Source organism: Cygnus olor, chromosome 2 (genome assembly GCF_009769625.2).
Source record: "Cygnus olor isolate bCygOlo1 chromosome 2, bCygOlo1.pri.v2, whole genome shotgun sequence".
Lineage (NCBI taxonomy): Eukaryota > Metazoa > Chordata > Aves > Anseriformes > Anatidae > Cygnus > Cygnus olor.
Window position 1 is genome coordinate 71,797,129 of NC_049170.1, and position 21,012 is coordinate 71,818,140.

At 44.5% G+C, this 21,012-nt stretch overlaps 1 protein-coding gene across 4 annotated transcripts in view; it reads left to right on the top strand.

Annotated features, from left to right (window-relative positions):
* The first annotated feature begins 11,652 nt into the window (after nt 1–11,652).
* FBXL7 (F-box and leucine rich repeat protein 7) overlaps nt 11,653–21,012 on the top strand; it is a 188,034-nt gene continuing 178,674 nt past the window's right edge. The window contains exons 1-2 of one of the 4 annotated variants that reach the window (XM_040546477.1): nt 11,653–11,673; nt 11,864–11,902. In XM_040546477.1, the coding sequence (XP_040402411.1) occupies nt 11,890–11,902 (13 nt within the window). In that variant the 5' untranslated portion in view covers nt 11,653–11,673; nt 11,864–11,889. Of the gene's footprint in view, nt 11,674–11,863; nt 11,903–13,150; nt 13,282–13,475; nt 13,854–21,012 lie in introns of those variants that run through there. The other 3 variants (XM_040546475.1, XM_040546478.1, XM_040546476.1) reach the window with 3 other exon arrangements.

Here is a 21,012-nt window from a genome sequence, read left to right on the forward strand (position 1 = left end):
ATGGATTTATGCTTTCTCTCTGTAGACAAAAACCTCTCAGGAGCCTGGAGGGTTACAGGAGCTGAGATGAAACATCTTGATTCCTTCAGGTGCAGCAACATGTATTTGGGGAATTTTTTAAAGTATTTCTTTAAGTTGTTATGTATTCAGAGGTACACACACTCCTTTAAACTGATATATAAAAAGTCTAAAAAGAGTATGTGTTTATCTGCCATACATGTACAGCTATTCTTACGCATGTAAACAAAACCACATTTTGTTTAACCTACTTGTTGATAACTGCCTAAAGCCGAATGGCTAAAATCCTGATTTGTTGCACCTCCAAAAGCAACCGCTGGGCTGGAAGGGCTGCCCGTGCAGATGACCAGACGTGCTTTGTCTCGATGGAAATGGTTTGCAGTGTGAGTCATGCCTTCAGACACGCTCGGTACTGCTCCCCCTGTCCCCTACATCCTTCTCCCAGCCTTCCTAAATGCAACAGGGAGGGATCCCGTGCTGAGGGTAAATGCGCAGCTCCACCTATTTCCCTTTTTGTTTTTAAGCATAAGATGCAATGTACTGCACAAATGGCAATTCATCCGACACTGCCTTAAAAGTGGAGATATTCAGAAGCAAACTTAATGCTTTCTTTTGCTCATGTTCCTACCGGACAAGTCCACGTAAGATGCAGCAAGTTTGAATTGTTGCCATATTGAATTATTTTAATAAGTTATTCCAGAGAATCTGCTTTCTCCGCTTCTTAAATTCTTCAAACTTATGAGGAGTGTCGGAGAAAAGAAGGAAGTGTGCGATATCTGTTGCATTGCTTATTTATGGGCTCATTGTTTATTTTATTTTATTTTATTTTATTTTATTTTATTTTATTTTATTTTATTTTATTTCTACTTGCTCTCTCCTAGTTCCTCGCTGAAATAGCAGAAACATCTGTCTCCCTTCATTGAGGAGAATCATTTATGAGTCCCAGATTTACCAACAGTATCAGTTACATCCAGCAAACCTCACTCTTGGTCTTATTAATTACTTTCCATCTGCTTTTCCCTCAGGCATCTTGGTTAGCAGAAAAATGCTGACAATCAACAGTAATGGCTTCTTAAGTTAGTTATTTATTGTCAAGCCTTTTGCAGATACAGTTTCAATAAATACCTTCCCCCCCCCCCCTTTTTTTAAAGAAAGAATCATCTTTGAGTTGTACCTAGTTGAAAAATAAAAATGTAATAATTCCAGGAGTTGATCTTATTTTTAGCTGAAAGAAGCCTCATTTGGATGCTGTATTTTTATTCTTGACTCAAGGAGAAATGGAGCTCCAGAAACTGCTGTTGGAAGCAGTTACTGTGGGCAGAAGGAGATGGTCCTACTAGGGCTTGGGGGTTTTGCTCATCTTTTTGTGTTGTTGTCAAAGTGAACGTTTATATTCTTCTTTTCCCATGACTTTTCCCTCTTTTGGCTAGGTTGCTCCCTTGGTCCCCTACTGGGAAAGCAGCATTGAACTTGCAGTGCTGAAAAGATGATTAATGATAGGCAAAACTGTACACAACATGCAATTTATTCGGGGGGGGCGGGGAGGAGGGTGCAGTGAAATTCCACATTGGAGAATTCTGGGCAAATGGTGTGTGAAATTGTTGACAAATTGCCCTCATTAAGCTCACTAAATGAATGCTTTCATGAGAACATTGGCTTGATATCACCATGTACCTTGTAACTTCTACTGGAGATTGCACGTGGTGCTATTCTTATCTTTTAAACCCTTGTAGAAGCTTTAATGTCCTGATAAAGCCAGCTGCTGTAGCTGTCTTCACTGCTTGCTACATGAGATGAGAAGGAAAACTGCCGAGCAAGACTTCCATGAGTGGTTCTGAATTATTCATTAATTTATTCGTTACAATGAACCATTCTGAGCCCAGCCACCAGAGTTCATAAATGCCAAGAAATGGATTTAGAAATGCCTTAAGTTCCTCAGCCTTTAACTTGATCCCTATCAGTGAAAGAGGCATTTAAAATATGACAGTCACAGAAGCCTCCATTTTAGAAAATGCGACTTTGGATACTGTTAAGCCTTGCTGGTGGCAGCAAACATTCAGAGGAAAAAAAAAAGTCTTAAAAATTATGGTGTTTGAGGATCCAGTACCTTCACTGGCATTCAAGTAAGGCCAGTGTGTGCTACAGGCTTGCCCTACCAAGTTAATTTTGGCCATCAGCCCAGATGTGCCCTGCTGGGCAAATACTGAGGTGTGAAGCCATCACTGGGGGAATTGCACAGACTGCTGAGACCTTCAAAGATGCAGGCGAGGCCGTGGGCTAGTGTCAAGGCTTGTGCCACATACAATATGTGTCTGCTACCAGATTTTATCATAGTAAGAGGGAAAGTATCTAGGCAAAAAGAAGATTGTAGCTAATACATCTTGCAGCTCCCTGTTACTGAAAAATAATGGCAACCTGTGGGCACGGGAGGACAGGCTGGGGTTGTTGAGGGATGGAGGGAGTCAGGTGGGGTAAGATACCAGTGTGAGCTGTTTACCTTTGATTAAGCTGTTGCTTGAGTTGCTGCAATGGAGTAAGACATGATGGTCAACCCTCATTAAAAGGTGATCCATACAAAGAAACGTTGAAAAATCGCTGTCCTAAATGAAATGTATACCATACAGAAAATGACTTGAGTGCAGACATAGGGCTGTCTTTGTGTTGAAAACTGCTGGCAATTTTGTACAGAAACCATAGGACAGGAAGAAAAATGTAGCATGAATATATTGTCAACCACTGATCCACCTGGGGTATAAACAGATATAGCTGGTGCTTCTTGGAGCTTTTACTGCAAGAAGACCCTGGCTGGAAAAACTGTCATACAGGAAGAAGAGGAAAAGCCTGCCATGTAAACAAGAGAACAGGAGACTACCTTTCCCTCAACTTTCTCCTGTGTCACACAGCATGACTTCTCAACTCAAGCTCTTGGAGGGCTCCAGTAATCACCTTTCCTCTCATTATGGCTAGATAAGCATGGGTGCAAGAGCAACTGGAAACTTTAGGAGAGATTTTCCTTTTCTAAATTGGATTTCCAGTATGGGGAAGAGTGGGCATGATCGAATTACTTTGATCTCCAGTGTTTAAGCTGTGCTAGAAAACTGCACGAGCAGCTCCAGGCAAGGAAGGGCTTGTGTGGGTGCTCTGTAGTTAGCCTCAGGCAAAGCCTGGGTTGACCTTAGGGTACTTTTGTGGGTTTTTAAGCTCCCTTTGCTGATTTTAAACTGAAATACCTCATGGAATGGGCATATGATCCTGTTCAACAGTGACACTGAGGATATGAATATAGCTGTGGTAAGCAGTTGGGACAAGCAGTTGGTAACATATACATCTGTCTACATTTTAGTTCAGATAAGTTAAAAAAAAAAAAAGCACCACTTAGATCTGTCAAACTGTCATACAGTGGATTATTTGGTTTATTTTCTTACTTGGGGATGAGTGTGAACACATTTTCCCTACTGCCACGAACTATGCAGTCCAGTTCCCCAAACTGAGGAGAATCTCAGATGAGCTCCATCACCCTGGTAGCATGCTTCCCTGAACGTGATTGTCTCCCTTGCTGTGAAAACATACGTATTCTGTGGCTGTGATGTGCTGAGGCTAAAGCCTGGCTGAAAGGTGCATCTGGGACTTGAACTTGACTTCTCCTGTTTACTAGGCAGGAACTTGAACCCACTAAGCTATTCTTGCAAACAGCTGTACAAACCATGTCCTCGCTGATCACCCTCCTGTCCAGGAGAGTCTGGAGTGACCTCTCCACTGGTGAATAGTGTCACCAACTGTAAAGTACGTTGGCTCTGAAGTGGGTTTTTGAGTCCTTTAGAGAGGCAGTATATGGATTGTTATCAGCTCTGAGCATCCCGTTACCTCATAAATAGAGTACATAAACTGTGTATCTCATTTCATGTGGGACAGGGTTTAAGGCTGGTCATAAAAAATAATTTTTCTAAGACTGGGACATCCAAGCTTCTTCTCTTTTAGTGGTGATACTAGAAAAAATGACTTAAAAGAACATTGATTTGTCTGTCCTCCATAGAAAATCTGCTGGTGACTGCAGCCAAGTGCACCATCTGATAAATTCTAAAATTAGCAGGTTACAAAATCAAGGAGTTATAATAATGACCACATTAACCCATTGTGCTTAGTCTGGGTGTTAAGACTTGGTGGGAAGGAGGGCAAGAAGGAAGAAATAGGAATTGCGAAGAACATGGAGAAGCAAAGCACATCCTTCTTGGGCAGGGCCAGAGGGACAGATACTTCACAGTCAGTACCGGGAGCCTGTCTTCATTAGCTGCCTCTCCTGGGAGGTGTCCCATGAAAACACCATGGGTTATGGCTCCATGGGTCATGGTTCAGCTGTTCATGAACATGGCTAGCAAACAGGGTAGTAAGAGTGGCTTTTTTGTAGGCATCCCCAAACCTTTGTTTACACAGTTTGAGACTGGAAGGGATATAAGGAAAATCCACAACCTCCACAAGGATGTGCTTCCAAATGTGCTACAGGATGTGTAGCCCTGCAACAGGCCTTGTAGCAGCTTCTTGTGGCTTTGTGGAGCAACAGGTAGTGCTGGCAACGTTGTCAGGGTCTGGAATTCCTCTGAGCCCTGGCTGACTGATGGCTTAAGTGCTCCCTGTTGGAGTAGACCTTAGCTGCTAATGCCTTGATGGTCCACCACTTCTGCAGAGAATATCTACTTTAAAGGCATCATAAGCTTGTGTTTTTGCCTTAGTTCTTGTGATGTGTATCTTAAGTATCTTGCAGTATTGTGACCTGAGGGAGAAAGTTGAAGTTCACTGTTCCTCCTGCCTTATAAGCTGCCTTAGGATAAGGTTCTGGCTCATGTTTCCCCAGCAAAGGGCTGTGGTCGTTTAAGATCCCACTGTCCTGCATGTATTTGTCATGTCCATCCCTCACCCCTGAAGCTGGGGTGAAGCAGAAGTTTTGACCAGGTGCCTGTCCTTCCAGTGTGCTAAGACAAACCTGCACTTATTAGTGGTTTAAGCGAATACCTGGCACCTTGACCAGACGTGGCTGAGGAGTAGTGCTCAGATTTTAAGCCCTGCTGGCAACAGAGCAGTGACTTCTCAGACAGGAGGGGACACAACTTGGGATGTTGAAAATCCAGTACTTACAGAGCGAAATCTACCAGACGAAATCTGCTAAAGGCTTCTAAACAATTTGTGGCAGTTTTTAGTATGTGACCAGCAGATGCAATGTGTCAGCTTTGAAAATGGACTGCTTAAGTTTATGCTATTAATTTTGATATTCCTTTAAGAGGTATAATGCCAGATTTTGACATACAAAGAGAAGACAGTTGGGTGGAAGAAAATACCTAAAGAGAAAATATTCAGGGCCTAAGTGACAGACAACAGTTCAATGAAGGATCTACAGTTTTATGTCAGAGACTCCTGTACCGATTGCTACCGCTGTCTGCTTGATCTATTTGATCTGCCTGTGGGAAAGGGGCAAGTTAGGTACTTGATCCCAACTCCTGTAATCTGCCAGTTGAGATGAAGGCCTGCTCTTCACTTCATTCCATCATACCCTGAAGAAAGGACCTACCCTTGTCTGTCACACTCTTTGCACTGTCATCAGGTGTTTCTTTCAGCCTGGTTTTGTGGCAATGAAACAGGCAGACTGCTCCTGAGGCAGTCAGTGAGAGGCACGTTGTGCTCTGAAGGGCATAGTCTCACAAAGCAGAAGTATCAATGAAAATAAAATTGAAATAGCAATGCTTCAGCTGTTGGCTCACTTCATGATAAGATCCTTGTAATAGTTTTCTTAACTGTGAAGGACATGTGCAAGTGATTTAATATGTATGAGCAAAAATATTTAGAATAATAGATCTGAATGATAGAAATGAAGCAATGACACTTTATTTCCCAGAAGCAATTGGCTGATTTTAATTAAGCCAGAAATTAGCCTGCTAGATGATGGCTCATAAAACGTCTGGAAATATCAACTTCATGCTAATTGTGCTGGCTTTACATGTGGACACTGTCCTTATGGTAAATTTCCAAATTAGTCATGGACACATGGGACAAGGCAGGCTGTTTGCTGGGGGATGAGCACTGGAGGAGGCAGGGGGCCTTTCTGCTGAACCTAGATGCTCTGCGTGCTAGAGCCGCTCTGCTGGAACATTTGCCACGGGCAGAGAAAATGTGCTCCGCTATTACTTGAAAAGCCTCCTAGCAGAGCACACAAACAAGACTGTCCTGTTGTGCAAGGGGAAGCAGACATGCTCTTTGTCCCATTGCACTGGGACAGCTGCCGTCAGCATCCTCAGCATCCTCTGGCGTTCATGCCTTAGCCTTGTTTCAAAAGCTACATGCTGATGGTTGTGTAGACACGCACTTTTCCTGCGCTGTAGCACAGTAGTCCAGGTTAGGGTACTGAAAGAGCTTCTTGTTAATGCTTCTTCATTTTTCTAACAGCATCATACTGTTGGTAACAAATGAAGTTATGGGTTTTGTTTAAAAGAATGCAGGATGTGGTGACAGAGAGGCAGTGGTGTTACTGCCACCAGGGATGCCATTTGTTGGCTTTACCTCTGTGAGAAGGTGCCTAGCTTGCTTTCAGTGGGTGCAAGCTGCCTTGACAGAGGAAACCCAGCTCAGCTTCACCTGTGACTGGGCGACCAGCAACTGGTCAAGATATCTGCCAGGCCTGTGCAGAGATCTAAGGGCATCAGAGAGGTTTTTATTTATTTATTTATTTATTTTTTAATGAAGTCTGGGCTGTGTGCAGGGAGAGACACTGCTGAGGGAAAATGAGGCATTTTGGCTGCAGGCTGGACAACTCAGGTGCAATAGTTCAGAAAGCTCCGAAATAGAATAAAACTTTCTGAAAGAAACTTGGTGAAACTCTTCTTTGTGTTGCTAAATTGTGCTGCCTCTCTTTATGAAAGGAAGAGGAATTGGGAAGGAGCCCATCGGGGCTGAACTATTCAAGAGCCACTGCCTGTGAATTTTGTTAGGATGTTTTGCATTAACATCAGTCTGAGGCAGAAGAATAGAACTGGTGGTGGTGGAGGAGAGAGGCCATGAGAAAAAAACAATTGCTTCAGGGCACACTGATAAAGCCTGAATACATAGAGAAGTTAGTGGAGACTGGTGCTGAGGAGAAAAATCCTGTGGAAATCCAAGAGGTTACTGGCTACCACCTTGGGAGGGAAGACAGTACAGGTAGGAAGCAGAAGGGAAGACCAGCAGGGAGTTTTGTTGGGTGAAGTGTCTTGGGAAAACAGGGCCTGAGAAGCTGAGACAACAGCTATCCAATTGTGAAGAACAACCTGTGAAATGAGGCACCAGCCTTTTTGACCGTGGCACTGTTTGTACCAGAGCTGGACCAAGGTCAAAGCAGAAGGAACTGTGCTTATAGAGATAGTCAGAAAAAGTAGGCTCTAATGCTGCATCTTTTTTCTAGCACCCCATGTTCCAGCAGTACCTGCTGCTTCTTTGGAGAAGAAGATCTTTAGAGATCTCTAAAATTATGCTTTCTCTCTCCCCACCGTTGATTCCCATAGGCTGCTTCTAGATAGGGGCTTTCAGTCTGTTCAAGTCCCTCTTCAGGGAGTGTCCACAGCATGATTGTCAGCTCAGGCACAAACCTACCTCACCCTGCCCTGTTTTTGCAGAGAGGAAACCTGGCCACAGCAGCTGGACAGTGTGCTGCAGCAGGGTTCCCAACGAGGACAGTGTAGACATAGCCATGGCACTCGGAAAATCTTCTGTTGCCATCACTTCTTCTCTTAGTCCAACTAACAGCAGTCTGCTCTGCAGAGCGTAGGTTTCCAGCCCTGCAAATGATTGCTATAGATGTCAATGAGATGAGGCAATGTATCTCCACGAGTTCATTCTTTGCTTAGTTCTTGGAGCTTGCACCAGCCAACCCTGTGTTTCAAACCAAACAAAAAAACCCTATATTAAAATTGCAAGGTCAGACATAAGCTATGAAACGCCAGGATTAATTTTGCCTGTACAGCCCTACTATGTCTCCATTGTGCTTATGCATTATAATGCCATAATTTACATAATCACAAACTGCTTCTGGGAAATGAAGTGGTTTTGCAGTGTTGGCTGCGGGCCGCAGCCTTGTTTGTTGTGGAAGGTGTACTGCGGACAAGGCGGGAATTCAGGATGGTGGTTCTGGAGTTGCACAGTTTTCATTCTTGTGTTTTCTAACACTTCAGACTTAAGAGCTTGACTTTGCAAGCTCGCTATTCTTTTCAACAGATTTTACATGTAATGTAAAACATGTTTCAGCACAGTCTGAGGTTTATTTATTGCTTTTGTTGTTGGAAGAAGGGAAAAATCAGGTCCAAGTCAGGATTTCCTCCTGTAAAAATGAAAAATCAGCAAAAATACCTTAAAATCTCAGCTGGGTTGCAAACTTTTTAAGAGTTAAATTAGTTGAACATCTGAAAGGAGCTTCAAATAAAACTGGATCATTACTTGGTAGAACTGCCTGTACTTCGTCTGTTCTGTGATTCCATCAGCACCAATCATACGACAAACTCGCTCAAGTCCAAAGTGTCCTAGAACTGGAGCACCACCTTGATTTAATGCATTTTAATAAAACCTATCGAAGTCACTGTGGGAGCAGAGCCCTTGCGTGGCTGGAGTAGCCTGACCTCATGTGAGGATACACTGCGAGAGTTATCAGCCAGCAGAGCAGACTCCACTAAAAGTCCTGCCTCTTAAAATACAAACCAGCTATCCTTAGAACCTGCAGCTTCTTAGCCATGTAGCTCTCATGTTCACTCAGCTCTGTAGTAAGGCTACTGACAAATAAAATGACACACAATCTCAGGTCATATGGCAATGGGGCCTTAACTTTTATGTGTAACAATGAAGATAAGGTAGACATTTCTTTCCTTCAGGAGGCAGGTAATATTCATGGATCATTTTGTAGTCAATAAAACAATATGCTTTTGATAACTGCTTTAAGTTGCCAGTAACTTGTTAGTCAAATTTCTTTTGGATTATTTTTCACTTTAGAGTGCCCAAAAGCAGTCAACACAGATATTATCATGGAGTGTTCACAAAATATATGCAGCCATATGAACACGCTGATGTAAAAGTAGAATTAATTAGAAAAATACTACTTGGCTTCTGCTGTCTTTAAAAAATACTAATTTTTTTCATCATTTTATTTAAATACAAAGTGTGAAAACAAATGCTTAAAATGTCTCAAGTGTGAAAAATCAAAGCTTCCTACACAAATAGGAAGCTAGTCTTAGAGAAAACTAGTCTTAGTTTTGTTGCTGAAATTTGAAGTCCTGGGATACAAATGCCTTTTCAACTGAAGTTCAACATAAAGCTAGTTGGAAGTAGATGGAAGTTTTTCTTTTTTTATCCTTTTCTTTCTTTCTTTCTTTCTTTCTTTCTTTCTTTCTTTCTTTCTTTCTTTCTTTTTTTGGGGGGAGGGGTGGGATTCAAAAAGGAAAACTTAGGCTAGAACTGAAGGAGAAGAAAAAAAAAACAAAAAAAACACCACAACTGTGGCAAAAATTCCAGAGCCAAAATATTTAATCTTGGAATTGCTGTGATGATGCCTTATGGAAATAGTTCAGTTGCTTTCAAATTTATTTATTTTTCCTTTATTCAGAACCCTTTCTTTGGCTACTTCTTCCGAAATCACTGTGGTTTTATTCATGGAATAGAAACATGGTCGATCATGAGACATGTAATGCACCACAGAGGGAGGTCCATAATGAATAGAGATGTAATGCAAACACTCCCAGGAAGGATTGTAGCAACACATTCAAATAGAAACATTTTGGCCCATAGCTTTCTTGTTCTTTCTCAGCCCTATTAATTTTTAAATTCCTTGCACTGGGATGGGATACAAGTCTAAGAAAAAGGCATTAATGTCTCCTCATAAAGAAGGAAAATGGCACTATAGGAAGACACATCTCATATAATGATAAATCTTTCCCACTCTTGTAAGAATAGCTATTGATAGTACTCCATCTCCTCCCCTTTTTGGTGGGTACACACTGCTTATATTAAGAGACAACAAACCACAAAGTTGTTCTTGTCCTTACGGAAAGTACTTCCTCTCCTTTTGATTGCTGAAAATGTGGCAGAACTGATGTGCTTTCAGATCTTTTGTACCATTTTGAAGGCTAGGGTATCTTAAAGGGTCATTATAAAGAGTTTTGCAAAGGAATTATACCATGTGGCTCGGGGAGATGAGCTCAGTCACAGCCCTGAGACTCCGACCAGTCTGCTGTATTTATGTACATATATACTGTATTTGTAGTTTGAGCCAAATAAGTAAGCTCTTCACAAACAAGGTATTGACCAACTGGAAGATAAGGATTAAAAAACAAACAAACAAACAAACAAAAAAAAACCAAACCAACCACACAAGAAGAAGGCTACTCTGTAACTTTGTCAAGAAGGGGTGAAACACCTCTGAAACTGTTAAAAAAAAAAATCTTCTTAGGTCTCATCCACAGGCACCATAATGGCCCTGAGTCCCAAACCATATGCGTACGGGTGATAGGCCTCCCAGGCTCCCACAGTGTATCCCAGAATGAACCAAGTGTTTGGTAAATACTGGATGGCTGTAAGATGACTCAGCCCTAGCTAAGACGTGTAGGTCCTCTTTGAACTAGCGTTTCCCAACTTCTCTGGGAGCTTTTGATCTTCCGAAGCTCCAAGATTGACTGTCCTAAATGCCTAGCACAAAAGGGTTACCCATTTTCAGTAGTATCATCTGTGACAAACACGTTTCTGCTGAGAGTTTTATGTCTTTGTACCAAAAGAAGTTCTGTACTTTACTCCTTCTCCACATGCCCTTCATTTCATTCTCCTCTGGAAATAGCGTAATGGGATGTACAGCAGAAATATTCAGTTCTTTATCTGAAAGCTGCTCCTAAACCAAGATCTCCTAAACCAAGATGTCCTTTCCTTTCTCTCTCTCTCTCTCTCTTTTTTTTTTTTTTTCTTCTTCTTTCCTTTTAGTTTGGTCACGTCAGAATATTCCTGGGCTTTGTGCCATAAACTTGATGGAGTGGTAATTTGTTTGTCTAATGTCTTTATTCTTTACAGGGCTCCCTTGACAGCTGAACATGTCTCAAAAAGCATCATTCCATGCTGTTCTTAAAAATGCTTCTTGACAAAGGGATTCATTTCAACTATGTTGCATCGTATTTTGAGTTTGGAGGGAAAAAGTTGTGTTTCTCCTCACAGCAGCTCTGTTCTTTCTGAATAGCATAACAAATATTTAAGTATAGCTATGAACTTGGGTCTATGTAAGTTTATGTACCCTATCAGTCTAAGAAATTTCTCTCATATACAAGAAAGACTGCTGCAACCATTGTACAACTTTCTGGGAGTCAGAAGAAGGACTGTTGGCCTTCCTGGCTCTATGAACCCTGCAGGAAAGCTTTCAGGTGGTTGACTACCACAGGATGCACAGCACATGACAAGACGTGAGGAGATGAGTGGTTGCCTAGGGAGCAGTTTGCAGTGGCTATTCCCACCACTGCATTTCAGGATAAGATTAAGCACAGCTGGGCTGCACATGGAGCTGGGACACATGCTGGTTTCAGCACAGCTGGGGACTAGCATTGCCCAGCCGTGCCTGCTTGGGAGAGGATGACATGGTGGGCACGGCAGCAGCAGCTGCCCATTTCTGACTTGGAGGTAGGCTGCTGCCCTGCAGAAAGCTTTTCTTCTTTAACTCTGCTTGGGTGAGTTTTTAGCAAGTGTTCGGGAGGGCTTTTTTGAACCCTACAAGCCATACTGCAGGAGAAGGAATACTTTGCTGGCAGGCTGTGGGCCTGTATGTAGAGCAAACGTTAACCGTGCACCGTTACCTTTTACTGCTTTACAGATCTGAAGGCAGGTTGCTTTTTCCCCATGGCCTCAACAGGTAACGCTCAAAATGCATGTTCAAAGCAGACACTTGTGTCAAAGCCTGCCCGCCTTGGCACAGGACAAAGCTGGTTTAATATTAGTGGTTAGAAATTAACCTTTGAGTCAAGAAAACTATATTTTCAGGCTAATTCACATTGTCTTTCAAAGGAAGCTCAGATGGTAATCTAATGAGTCTGGCCCCAGAAGGCATGATTTTCCTAGTCATTCACTGATTTGTGAGAACTGAGGGGTGTGTGTAGGCATCTTGAATCAGGACCAAAACTTCTTTGCAAGGAGAAGCCTTAATGACCTGTATTTGATGGGATTAGAGTATAATTAAAGTTGCCTGATGACTTCTCGGTCATTAGTGCTAACAGCACTCATTTCAGCTTCAGGTAATTAGCTCACCTCTTATTGAAAATGCATATATATATATATGTTTATTTTGAAGTTAAATACCCACAAAACTTCAGGTTTTAGAAACTTTATTCGTAGTGCTGTCAGTGTTTATGGTTTAGGCTCTGCAGTTTCATATTCCATTTGCAAATGCTGACAAAGAGTATTTGCTCAAAATTATTTATATATTATCTTTTGTCTAGTGTGTGTTGGGATGTATTTTTGAGCCCCTCACTACAAGAAGGACATGGAGGTCCTAGAGCGTATCCAAAGAAGAGCAACAAAGCTGGTAAAGGGTCTAGAGAAGAAGTCTTATGAGGAGTGGCTGAAGGAGCTGGGGTTGTTTAGCCTAGTGAAAAAGAGGCTGAGAGGAGACCTTTTTGCTCTCTACAACAACCTCAAAGGAGGCCGTATTGGGGTGGGGTCAGTCTCTGTTCCCAAGCAACGAGTGATAGGACAAAAGGAAATGGCCTCAGGTTGTGCCAGGGGAGGTTTAGGTTGGATATTAGGAAACATTTCTTTGCTGAAAGGGTTGTGGGACACTGGAACAGGCTGCTCAGGGAAGTGGTGGAGTCACCATCCCTGGAAGTATTCAAAAGATGTTTAGATGTGTTGCTTAGGGACGTGGTTTAGTGGTAGCCTAGGCAGTGCTAGGTTAATGGTTGGACCTGATGATCTTAGAGGTCATTTCCAACCTAAATGATTCTGTGACATTTAGGAAGATGGGCTCTTTCATATATAAGGCTGGGGGCACGCTGCTCCCCAGGCCCCGCAGGTTACAGGCGTCCCTCTCCTGGGGCTGTGGGCTCCCCTCGCTCTTCTGTCTCCTGTGTGTGACTGCTACGTGGGCTCCCTTGTGGTGTCACTAGTGGTGCTGAGCACCCTTTATGACGGGCCACGCTCTGTTAGGTGCAGTTGGTAGCAGCAGCTGGGCCCCCCCAGCAGCCTGTCCCTTGGGGCACGGGAGCGCGAAGAGAGCTGAAGAGGAGTCTCCATTTGGCAATTAACGAGTTTGAAGGTGCACGACCAGCGGGAGGGGACCGGGGGGAACACCCGGGGCCCAGCGGGGCAGTGCTGAGGGCGCTGACTCGGAGGCCCAGCCTCCCCCCGGCCCATCCTCCGCGTCTTTCCCGGCCGGGGCCGGGCCTCGCTTCCTTCCCTCCTCCTTCCCTCCTCCCTCCGTCCCGGCGGCGCTGGGCGCCGGGAGGAGGCGCCTGCCGCTAACAAAAGTCGGCGGCGGCGCTGCCCGTCCTCCCTCCGTCCCTCCCCGGCAGCAACAAGTGGCTGGCGGCGGCTTCCCGGGGGAGGCAGCCGGGCTGCGAGGAGGAGGAGGAGCGGAGCCGACCGAGGCCGGAGGAGCCCCCGCGCACGGCGGCGGGGCCCCGTGGATTACAACTGGAGCCGGCCGGGAGCTGGGGGGCGCCGGGCGGCGCCGCGCCCCTGCCCTTGCCCGCGGTGGCCATGGTGCGCGGCGGGCAGCGGCGGCAGCAGGGCCGGCGGCGGCGGGGGTGGCGGCGGGCATGAAGCCGGCGGGATGGGCGCCAGCAACGGCAAGCAGTACGGCAGCGAGGGTGAGCCGCGGAGAAGGGGCTGGGGGGCGCGGGGATGGGGGGTGTCAGGGGGGTGTTTGTTGCCGAAAAGCCGCCTTTTGTGAGGGCTTGCGACCCGCCCGCGGAGCGCTGGGCTGCTGTGTGGCTGCTTCCTGTCTGAGCAGAGGGGAGAGAAAAGGGGAAAAGGAGCCCCGGGCAGCAGGGGAGGGGGAGTTAATGCGCTCCAGCTGCTAGCCGAGCCTGGTCCTCCCGCGATTCCGCCGGGTTTGGTGCTCGGTACGCGGGGCCTAACCCGTCCTGCCGGGGGGAAGGAGCCCCTCGGTCTGGCTGGAGTTGCAGGGGGATGGGTCTCGGCCGATGGCGGAGAAAAAGGGGCCAGCGAAGGCGGCAGACCCACAGCGAGCACGGGAGGTGTCTCCTCTGTCCCCCCGCGCCCAAAGCTTCCTTCAACCCCCAGCCGTCCTTTGCACGCCTCACCCGACAGCATCCATGGGACCGTGTGGGGCACGCGTCCTGCCCTCGCCGGGCTCGGGGGTCACTGCCTGTCCTGCCCTTGCTGTGCTCCTACGGTTGTGTGGGGTCACCACATGTCCCCCCTTTTTGCGAGGGTGGAGTGAGGGAGGCGGCCCTGCGACCTGCTGGATTCTCCGGGGGTCCGGAAGGCAACTGCCAAAGAATACACCTCTCTCACATCCAAAGTATGTGGGGAGGTTGTGGAAAAGGAAAGGAAAACCACCGCTTCTCCAACAGATTCTGTGGTTCCTTTCATTTGGTGCCAAATGAGCTCTGCTTTCGGAAGAGCTGAAGGATTCAGGAGCTTCAAGCTCAAGACATTCTCCCTGTTGCAGGGTTTGGCTCACTTGATGCCGTCGTGAGAATAACCTCTGCGTAAATGGGGTCAGCCTGGAAGCTGCGATCAAAGCCTCTTTGGGCTCCTCCTGAAACGGGAAATCCTAGGTTGTCCCTGGAGTTGAGTCAGTGTCTTACAGTTCTTGGTTCTGTGCAGAAGTCATTGCTGAGGGGTTTTGGCACAATGACAGGAAGGCACGGCTGTGTCCCTGAGCTTTCTCGTGGATCCATAGGAATGCTTGCTTCAAAACATTGGGGATTGAAGTGATGGGTTAGGGTTATCTTCTGCAGCCCTGAGTGAAGTGGAGGAGAGCTTTAATGTTCTCAGACAGCCCAGTAGTAACTGCAGGGAGGAGGCAGATCGGTGCGACTGGGATGTTCCTAAGTAATTCACCTCTTCCCTGCATTCAGAGTAGAGTGGAGGTCAGCTACTGGGAAGGCAGGCAGCTCCTGGCACATGTGACAAAGTTGTTTATGCAGCACAGGCCATTACCTGAGTTGAAAAATAGTAGGCAGTATATTGGTTTAAAACCAACCAACTGAAAACAAACAAACAAACAAAAAAACACAAAACCCACAAACCACCACAAACAAAACTGTGGCCCATGCTTTGGTTTTTCAATTCAGGTCTCTTGCTCCACCCATCAGCTTCTGTACAGCATCAATCACAGTGAAACTTACAGACACTCTTGATCACCGCTTTCTTACTCTTGATCACTGCTGTCTTTCGGGGTGATGGGGAGGAGAGCAAATCTAAATCTGATAAAAGGAAGCTTTTTTTTTTTAATAAGGTACTCTGTATTCCTAGCTGGGGCTTTTGGTACCTTTAGCAACTGAACTACCCAATTGCCATAAAAATTGCTTTTAACAGGATGTGATTGCGATCCTCAGTGGAAGGGTAGGACTGTCCTTACATCCAGTTCTTCTGTGCCCTAAAAGCAAACCTGAATACCTGTGTTTAAGTTGATAAAGTGGCACTTGTAGTTAAAAGTATGTTACTTTCAGCTGTCTGCTTTGTAGACTAATGTATTGCAGTGTGCTGTTTTAGGGACTGAAACCAGGGATGTCTTTAGGGATGGAAGAAGGTACCTTTGCTTAGCTAAAGCTAAATGCTGTCATCTTGCTTAGTGCTTGCTGATACCTGAACTGAGATTTCAAGAGGACAACTGAAAGTTATTTTTTAAATGGATGTTATCTTCTAGTCTTCCCACTTGTAAGAATGTGGAAAATCGGGAATCCGTCTGCTCAAATTCCTTCTAAAATTGAAGATGAGGAGATGCATTATGGCAGGGATAACTCCCACACAAGAAAGCACTAGATAACATTTATTAATAGGAAATTATATTTTGCATGGATTACTACATTTTGTTATGCTTGTCAGAACTAGACAGTTTTTCAAAATCACATACATGTTGTATACATGTAAAATCTCAGGCAGGTATCCAAAGTGTTTGTGACTAATCACATAAGCTACACTATATTTCCTTTTATTTCATTTTTTTTTTGCTCATCCAAGGCTTTATTGAATAGAATTTTATTAGAACCTACAAATTGGCATGCTAAGTAGACAAGAGAGCTGGATGTTTGAATAGTCTAAAATAATTTGTCGTCAGAGTCTGAGTAAATAGTTCCTGGCATGTCTGATGAGTATATCTGTTTTCTACAAATTTAATTCTGAGACAGGAGAAAACTGGATCACAGCCAATCTTGAAGGTCAGTAGGATCGCTTTTCTGAAAATTCATGAACTGCAAGTGGGGTATGAACACAACTCTTATTTTCAAAGGGAAAAAAAAAACAAATTGTAGAATACCAAATCTTGTCTACAGGAATTTACCTGGCTTTTAGAGTAAATTATTAAATAGAGTTTATTTTGCTGGTCATCACTTGGTCTTTTCAAACGTTTCCTTAAGGGAGATGGCTTATGAGAGCTTGTTTCCCTAGAAAAATACAGAGCTTGAGAGTTTAGGCTTATCGTAGTGTGCGGTAGATCCTGGCTGAAGTGTTAATGCTTAAAGCCACTCCTTGTGAATGTGTCCAGCAGTCAGGTTTCAGTGGCGTGACTGAAGCCAACAGGTTACTGGAGCAAGAAATCCATTTGAGCACGGAACAGTTGCAGTTGAGCATGGCTCGCACCTTTGTGAGAGTGCTTGTTGTTGTTGTCCTTTGCTTTCTTGCCCTAGGAATAAATCCTTCACCTTTCTGTCACTGGTGTAATTCCCCATCTGATTTTTAAGTAAGCGGAGATCTGCCGAGCTTACATCTGATAGTGGAAGGAGCAGCCTGTTGTTGTAGAAGCTATTGAAATCCGGTTTTTATATTCAAGGATTTCTGTTTAAAATATATTTGCGAGGAGAGTCGCAGCTGAATAAATAAGACATGATTCGTCGCCACAGATGAGGAGGCTGAATTGTGCTACCCTTTAACTGCTGCCGAATCGATTAGACACCTAGGCAGCTGCTGTCTGTACCATGCTGCTCACTTTCTGTAACTGTTCTGTGCACGTAAATAGCTTTACGTGTGCTCGGCAGGGGTCTGGACCAAAGCCTGGCTGCAGGGCCCAGTGCTGAGTGGGGAGTGGGTGAAATCGACCTCCTTTCTTTGGGAAAAGGGCACCAAGCGCTGACCTTACAACCCGAGACATTTTTGCACCCAAAAAGTGGAGGGGGAGGAATTAAAAACTGCAGGTTTCTGTTTTGTGAGGCAGTTGGGTTTCTGAGATGAGCCAGAAGAGCAGGCTCTGTGTGTCCTTACGTCCAAAGGAAGCTGTGGTGTATGGGTGGAATGTCAGACTTGCAGAATAATGATAACTTTTCAGTGCTTGTCCTCTTCCCAAATGACTTCATTAGACTGTGAGACTTTGGGACCAGCCAAATTTAATGCAGGTAAGTGGTGTTATAACACGCGGTCAGTAACAGTGTTCAGACCGTGTATAGGAACGTCTTACTAATGAGTCTACCTTCCAGACTGCTGCAGATGGTCGGTTGTGGCTGCAGTTGGCCACCTCCTGCCCCTTCTCCTTCCAGGGGCTGGTCTAGAGAGGGCTGTTGACAGCCTGCAGCAGGTCTGGTTGACCTGCTGAAATGTGTTGTGGAAGACTTGATGCAAGAAGGAAGGCTGGTGCTGTGAAGAGCAGAGGATGGCAAGGGGAGAAAGAGAAGAAATGGCAGTGTAGGCAAGGAGATCGATGTCCATCCTCAGTCAGAAGCCTTGCTGACAAACTGGTTACCTGCTCATATCCAAGAAGAAATAAATAATTTGGGAAGACTTAAATGGGAACTCTTTGGGAGTAACTTTAACCCAGTTCTGCTTTTGGAAATGTTCCTCCTACAAGCTTTTTGGGGGGGGCATTCTCTGTTCTCAAGCTGCCTGGAGGGTGAATTCCCACCTGCATCCAAGCGTCCTGGAGATGTGAAGTGCCAGTGCAGAAGCCTGGCTCTGTCACAGGATGTAGGTGCCCCAAAACATGGACAGCATGCTTTGTGAGGTTGGCTTTAACTGTTGATGCCATGCGAGCTGCCCTGTGGCAGCTGGAGCTTTCTAGGAATTGCATTGCTTCCCAGCCTGTAGCACTGTGGCAAAAGAGGTCAGCCTGTGTTTGCTTTAGAGTGGGTTGCTCTCTTAAATCCTTCCTTTCAGGAGGAGGAGAATGGTTAAAATCTGCTGCACAGTCCTCATATTTCATGTCTGTGTCCTCTTTGTTGAAGCTGCTGTTGGACACTATCTCCTTGTGAATGCTGCCATTTGATCACAAACCAGATTTCTGTTAATTTGGGGCTGGTGAGGGTTCTGACACTTGAGATGTTGCACATAGAAATCTTTTACTCCCCAAATCCTATTATTCAGGACCTATAGGTCTGTTAGGATTTGTTTCCTCATGAAGTGTTTGTAGATTAACCTGACAAGCAATGCACATCATGTCTGAACAGCAGTATAACGTGGTGGGTTTGTGCTAGAGAAGCTCTGTTAGTGATGGGTAAGATATTTTATTGAAAGAGTAAATTCATAATAGTTCATCAGATTTTATTGATGGCTTATGTTGGTGGTTAGAACCTGAAGAGCATCACGGGATGTTTTAATGAGGGTAAGGGAATGGAAAAGACAGTAAATCAGTTTGTACTGAATTAATTAACTATGAAATTGTGACCTCCCCTCCGAGGTGTCTTCTATGTGCACTGCATCTTCAGCAACCAGGGCAGTTTTTGAGCCTGGTATTTAATTTTTTTTCCACCCCATGAACTTCATAGGCTGAAGTGAAGAGCCTTATCAAGTTAGGTGCTAAGTGGTTCCTAGGCTGTGCAATTTATTCCTGCTTTGTTTCGATGTCTGAGTTGCAGTTACATACAAACATCGGATGTGAAGTCTAGCACATAGCTCTTAGCACTGTCCTGCTTGCTGTTCGATCCTTTCTCAGGAGATCTGTTGAGATGCTGATCTTGCTGTTCTTAGATAAGTGTTTTTGTCCCGGCTTGGCTTCTCCTATCTCTTACACCTCCCCAGTGTCTGATTGCTGCCGTTGAACCCTAACACCCTCCGTAGGACTGCTGTAAATATTACGGTGCCGCTCAGTGGCGCTTCTTGTGTTGTGCTTGCTTGTCTTACTGTGCTCGGTCAGGGCTGGTTCTCGCGTTTTACCCGTGGCTGTTTTGCTCTTCTGGGATTCAGGGAGTGAAGAGTTTTGTCTCTTAACAGCAAGATTTTGACAGGAAAGATAGCCAAATTCAAAATGTCAGTCCTGCAAGCAGCACTGATTCTTTTTTTTAAATAGTGAATTTCCAGAACTTCTGCTTTGCCAGTGGCCAACTGCTGCCAACCTAAAGTAACCTTTGTGAAAGCTGCTTATTATATGATTTTTATGCAACTTTCAACTGAGTGATGCAAAAGGATTGTGTTTGTGTTTACTCAGTTTGTCTCCAAAAAGAAAATCTGCTGTAAGCTGCGTGCTCACATTATTGCTGCTTCTCTGGATCCCATGGTGGTGGGGTGCCTGCTGCAGTTAACTGAGCTGCTGCCCTACTTCCAGTTTCTTGTAATACAGTATTTTCTTAAACTGGAATTCTGTGTGTGCATGTATGTTTATAGATGAATGCACAAAAGGTAAAATATTTGTGGTGGATCCAGGCTTTAAAGTTGCTAATGTTAACCTGTAGCTTTCTAGAAAGTAACAGCGGCTTACGTGTGTTATTTCATAAACTGTTGCTCATTTCTTAAAATCCTTCTAGGAGGAAGGCTGGGTCTTATATCTGTTAAAAATAACAAATAAAAGATAGCCAACTGTACTCTAGGATGGTTGTTCCAGCCCAGTGCAAAAGTAACTGGATGCTATTTCTTCTTGTATGTTTGCAAAAATAAAAAATATTGATTGGGTGCCAGTGGAAGGCTTGAACAAACTTTGGAGCTGATCCACAAAGGTAGCAGGAGCCCAGGATTTGCACGTCCTAGTCCTTTTTTACCCTCTCCCCACAGGTGAGGAGGGAAAGGAGGGTGCTTTGGTACCTCTTTTGTAGTCTCTGCAAGCTTGTCCTTCTGCCAGACTGAACTTCATAAATCCAAGCTGAAGCTGATGCTGTCATATTACTTGTGGAAAAACACTGACATACATTCAGAATTGGCTATGTGCTTTTAAGTCTTAAGTTTCTACTCAAAAAATCTCCTCAGAGAACTTAGGTTTTTGGCATTTTCAATACTTCAGCTACTTGTGGATTTCTTGCTTCTGCTAACAATTCCTAACTAGGAGTTGGTTTGGTTCTTTGTGGGTCTTGTTTGTGTTAGGGAAATGATTGGCAGAAGGCAGGGGGTCACACTTGAAGGCTGAAATGAACGAGTGGTTTATTTCTGCTCTTTGTTTTGTAGCAAGCTATGCTGGTACTTTAATACAGGATGTGCTTTGTTGCATTAGGGCAACCTTAAGGAGTAAAAACCCTTCAGAGCTTTAAAAGTGGGTGGTGGGTTTTCAGTAGAATCTGCTCCTCCTTCATACGAAAATGAAATGTGCAACACTTTCTAGGAGTACAGCTGTTCAAAGTGTGACTGGATAGATGTGCTATTTAGGGTGAGTGCTGGTAGTACTGCTGTAGGTAACCTCAGGGAAAAGTTTTTAGTTCTGTCTGAATATGTCCTGCACTTCAGTTACAAGTCTACCCGTGTGTCTTTCAGCAAAGATAGCACGTTAAGGATAATTTTACAAGATCTCCTTGGAGGAGCTGAAGCATGGAGGAGGTGCTGTGATCTTGAAGTTACATGCTGTAGATCACTAAAGAAGTTCCTGTTATCCTAGACTGCAGCCCTTATATGCTTGCCATTGTGGTGTTTGTAGATGTCTGCTCATACGAA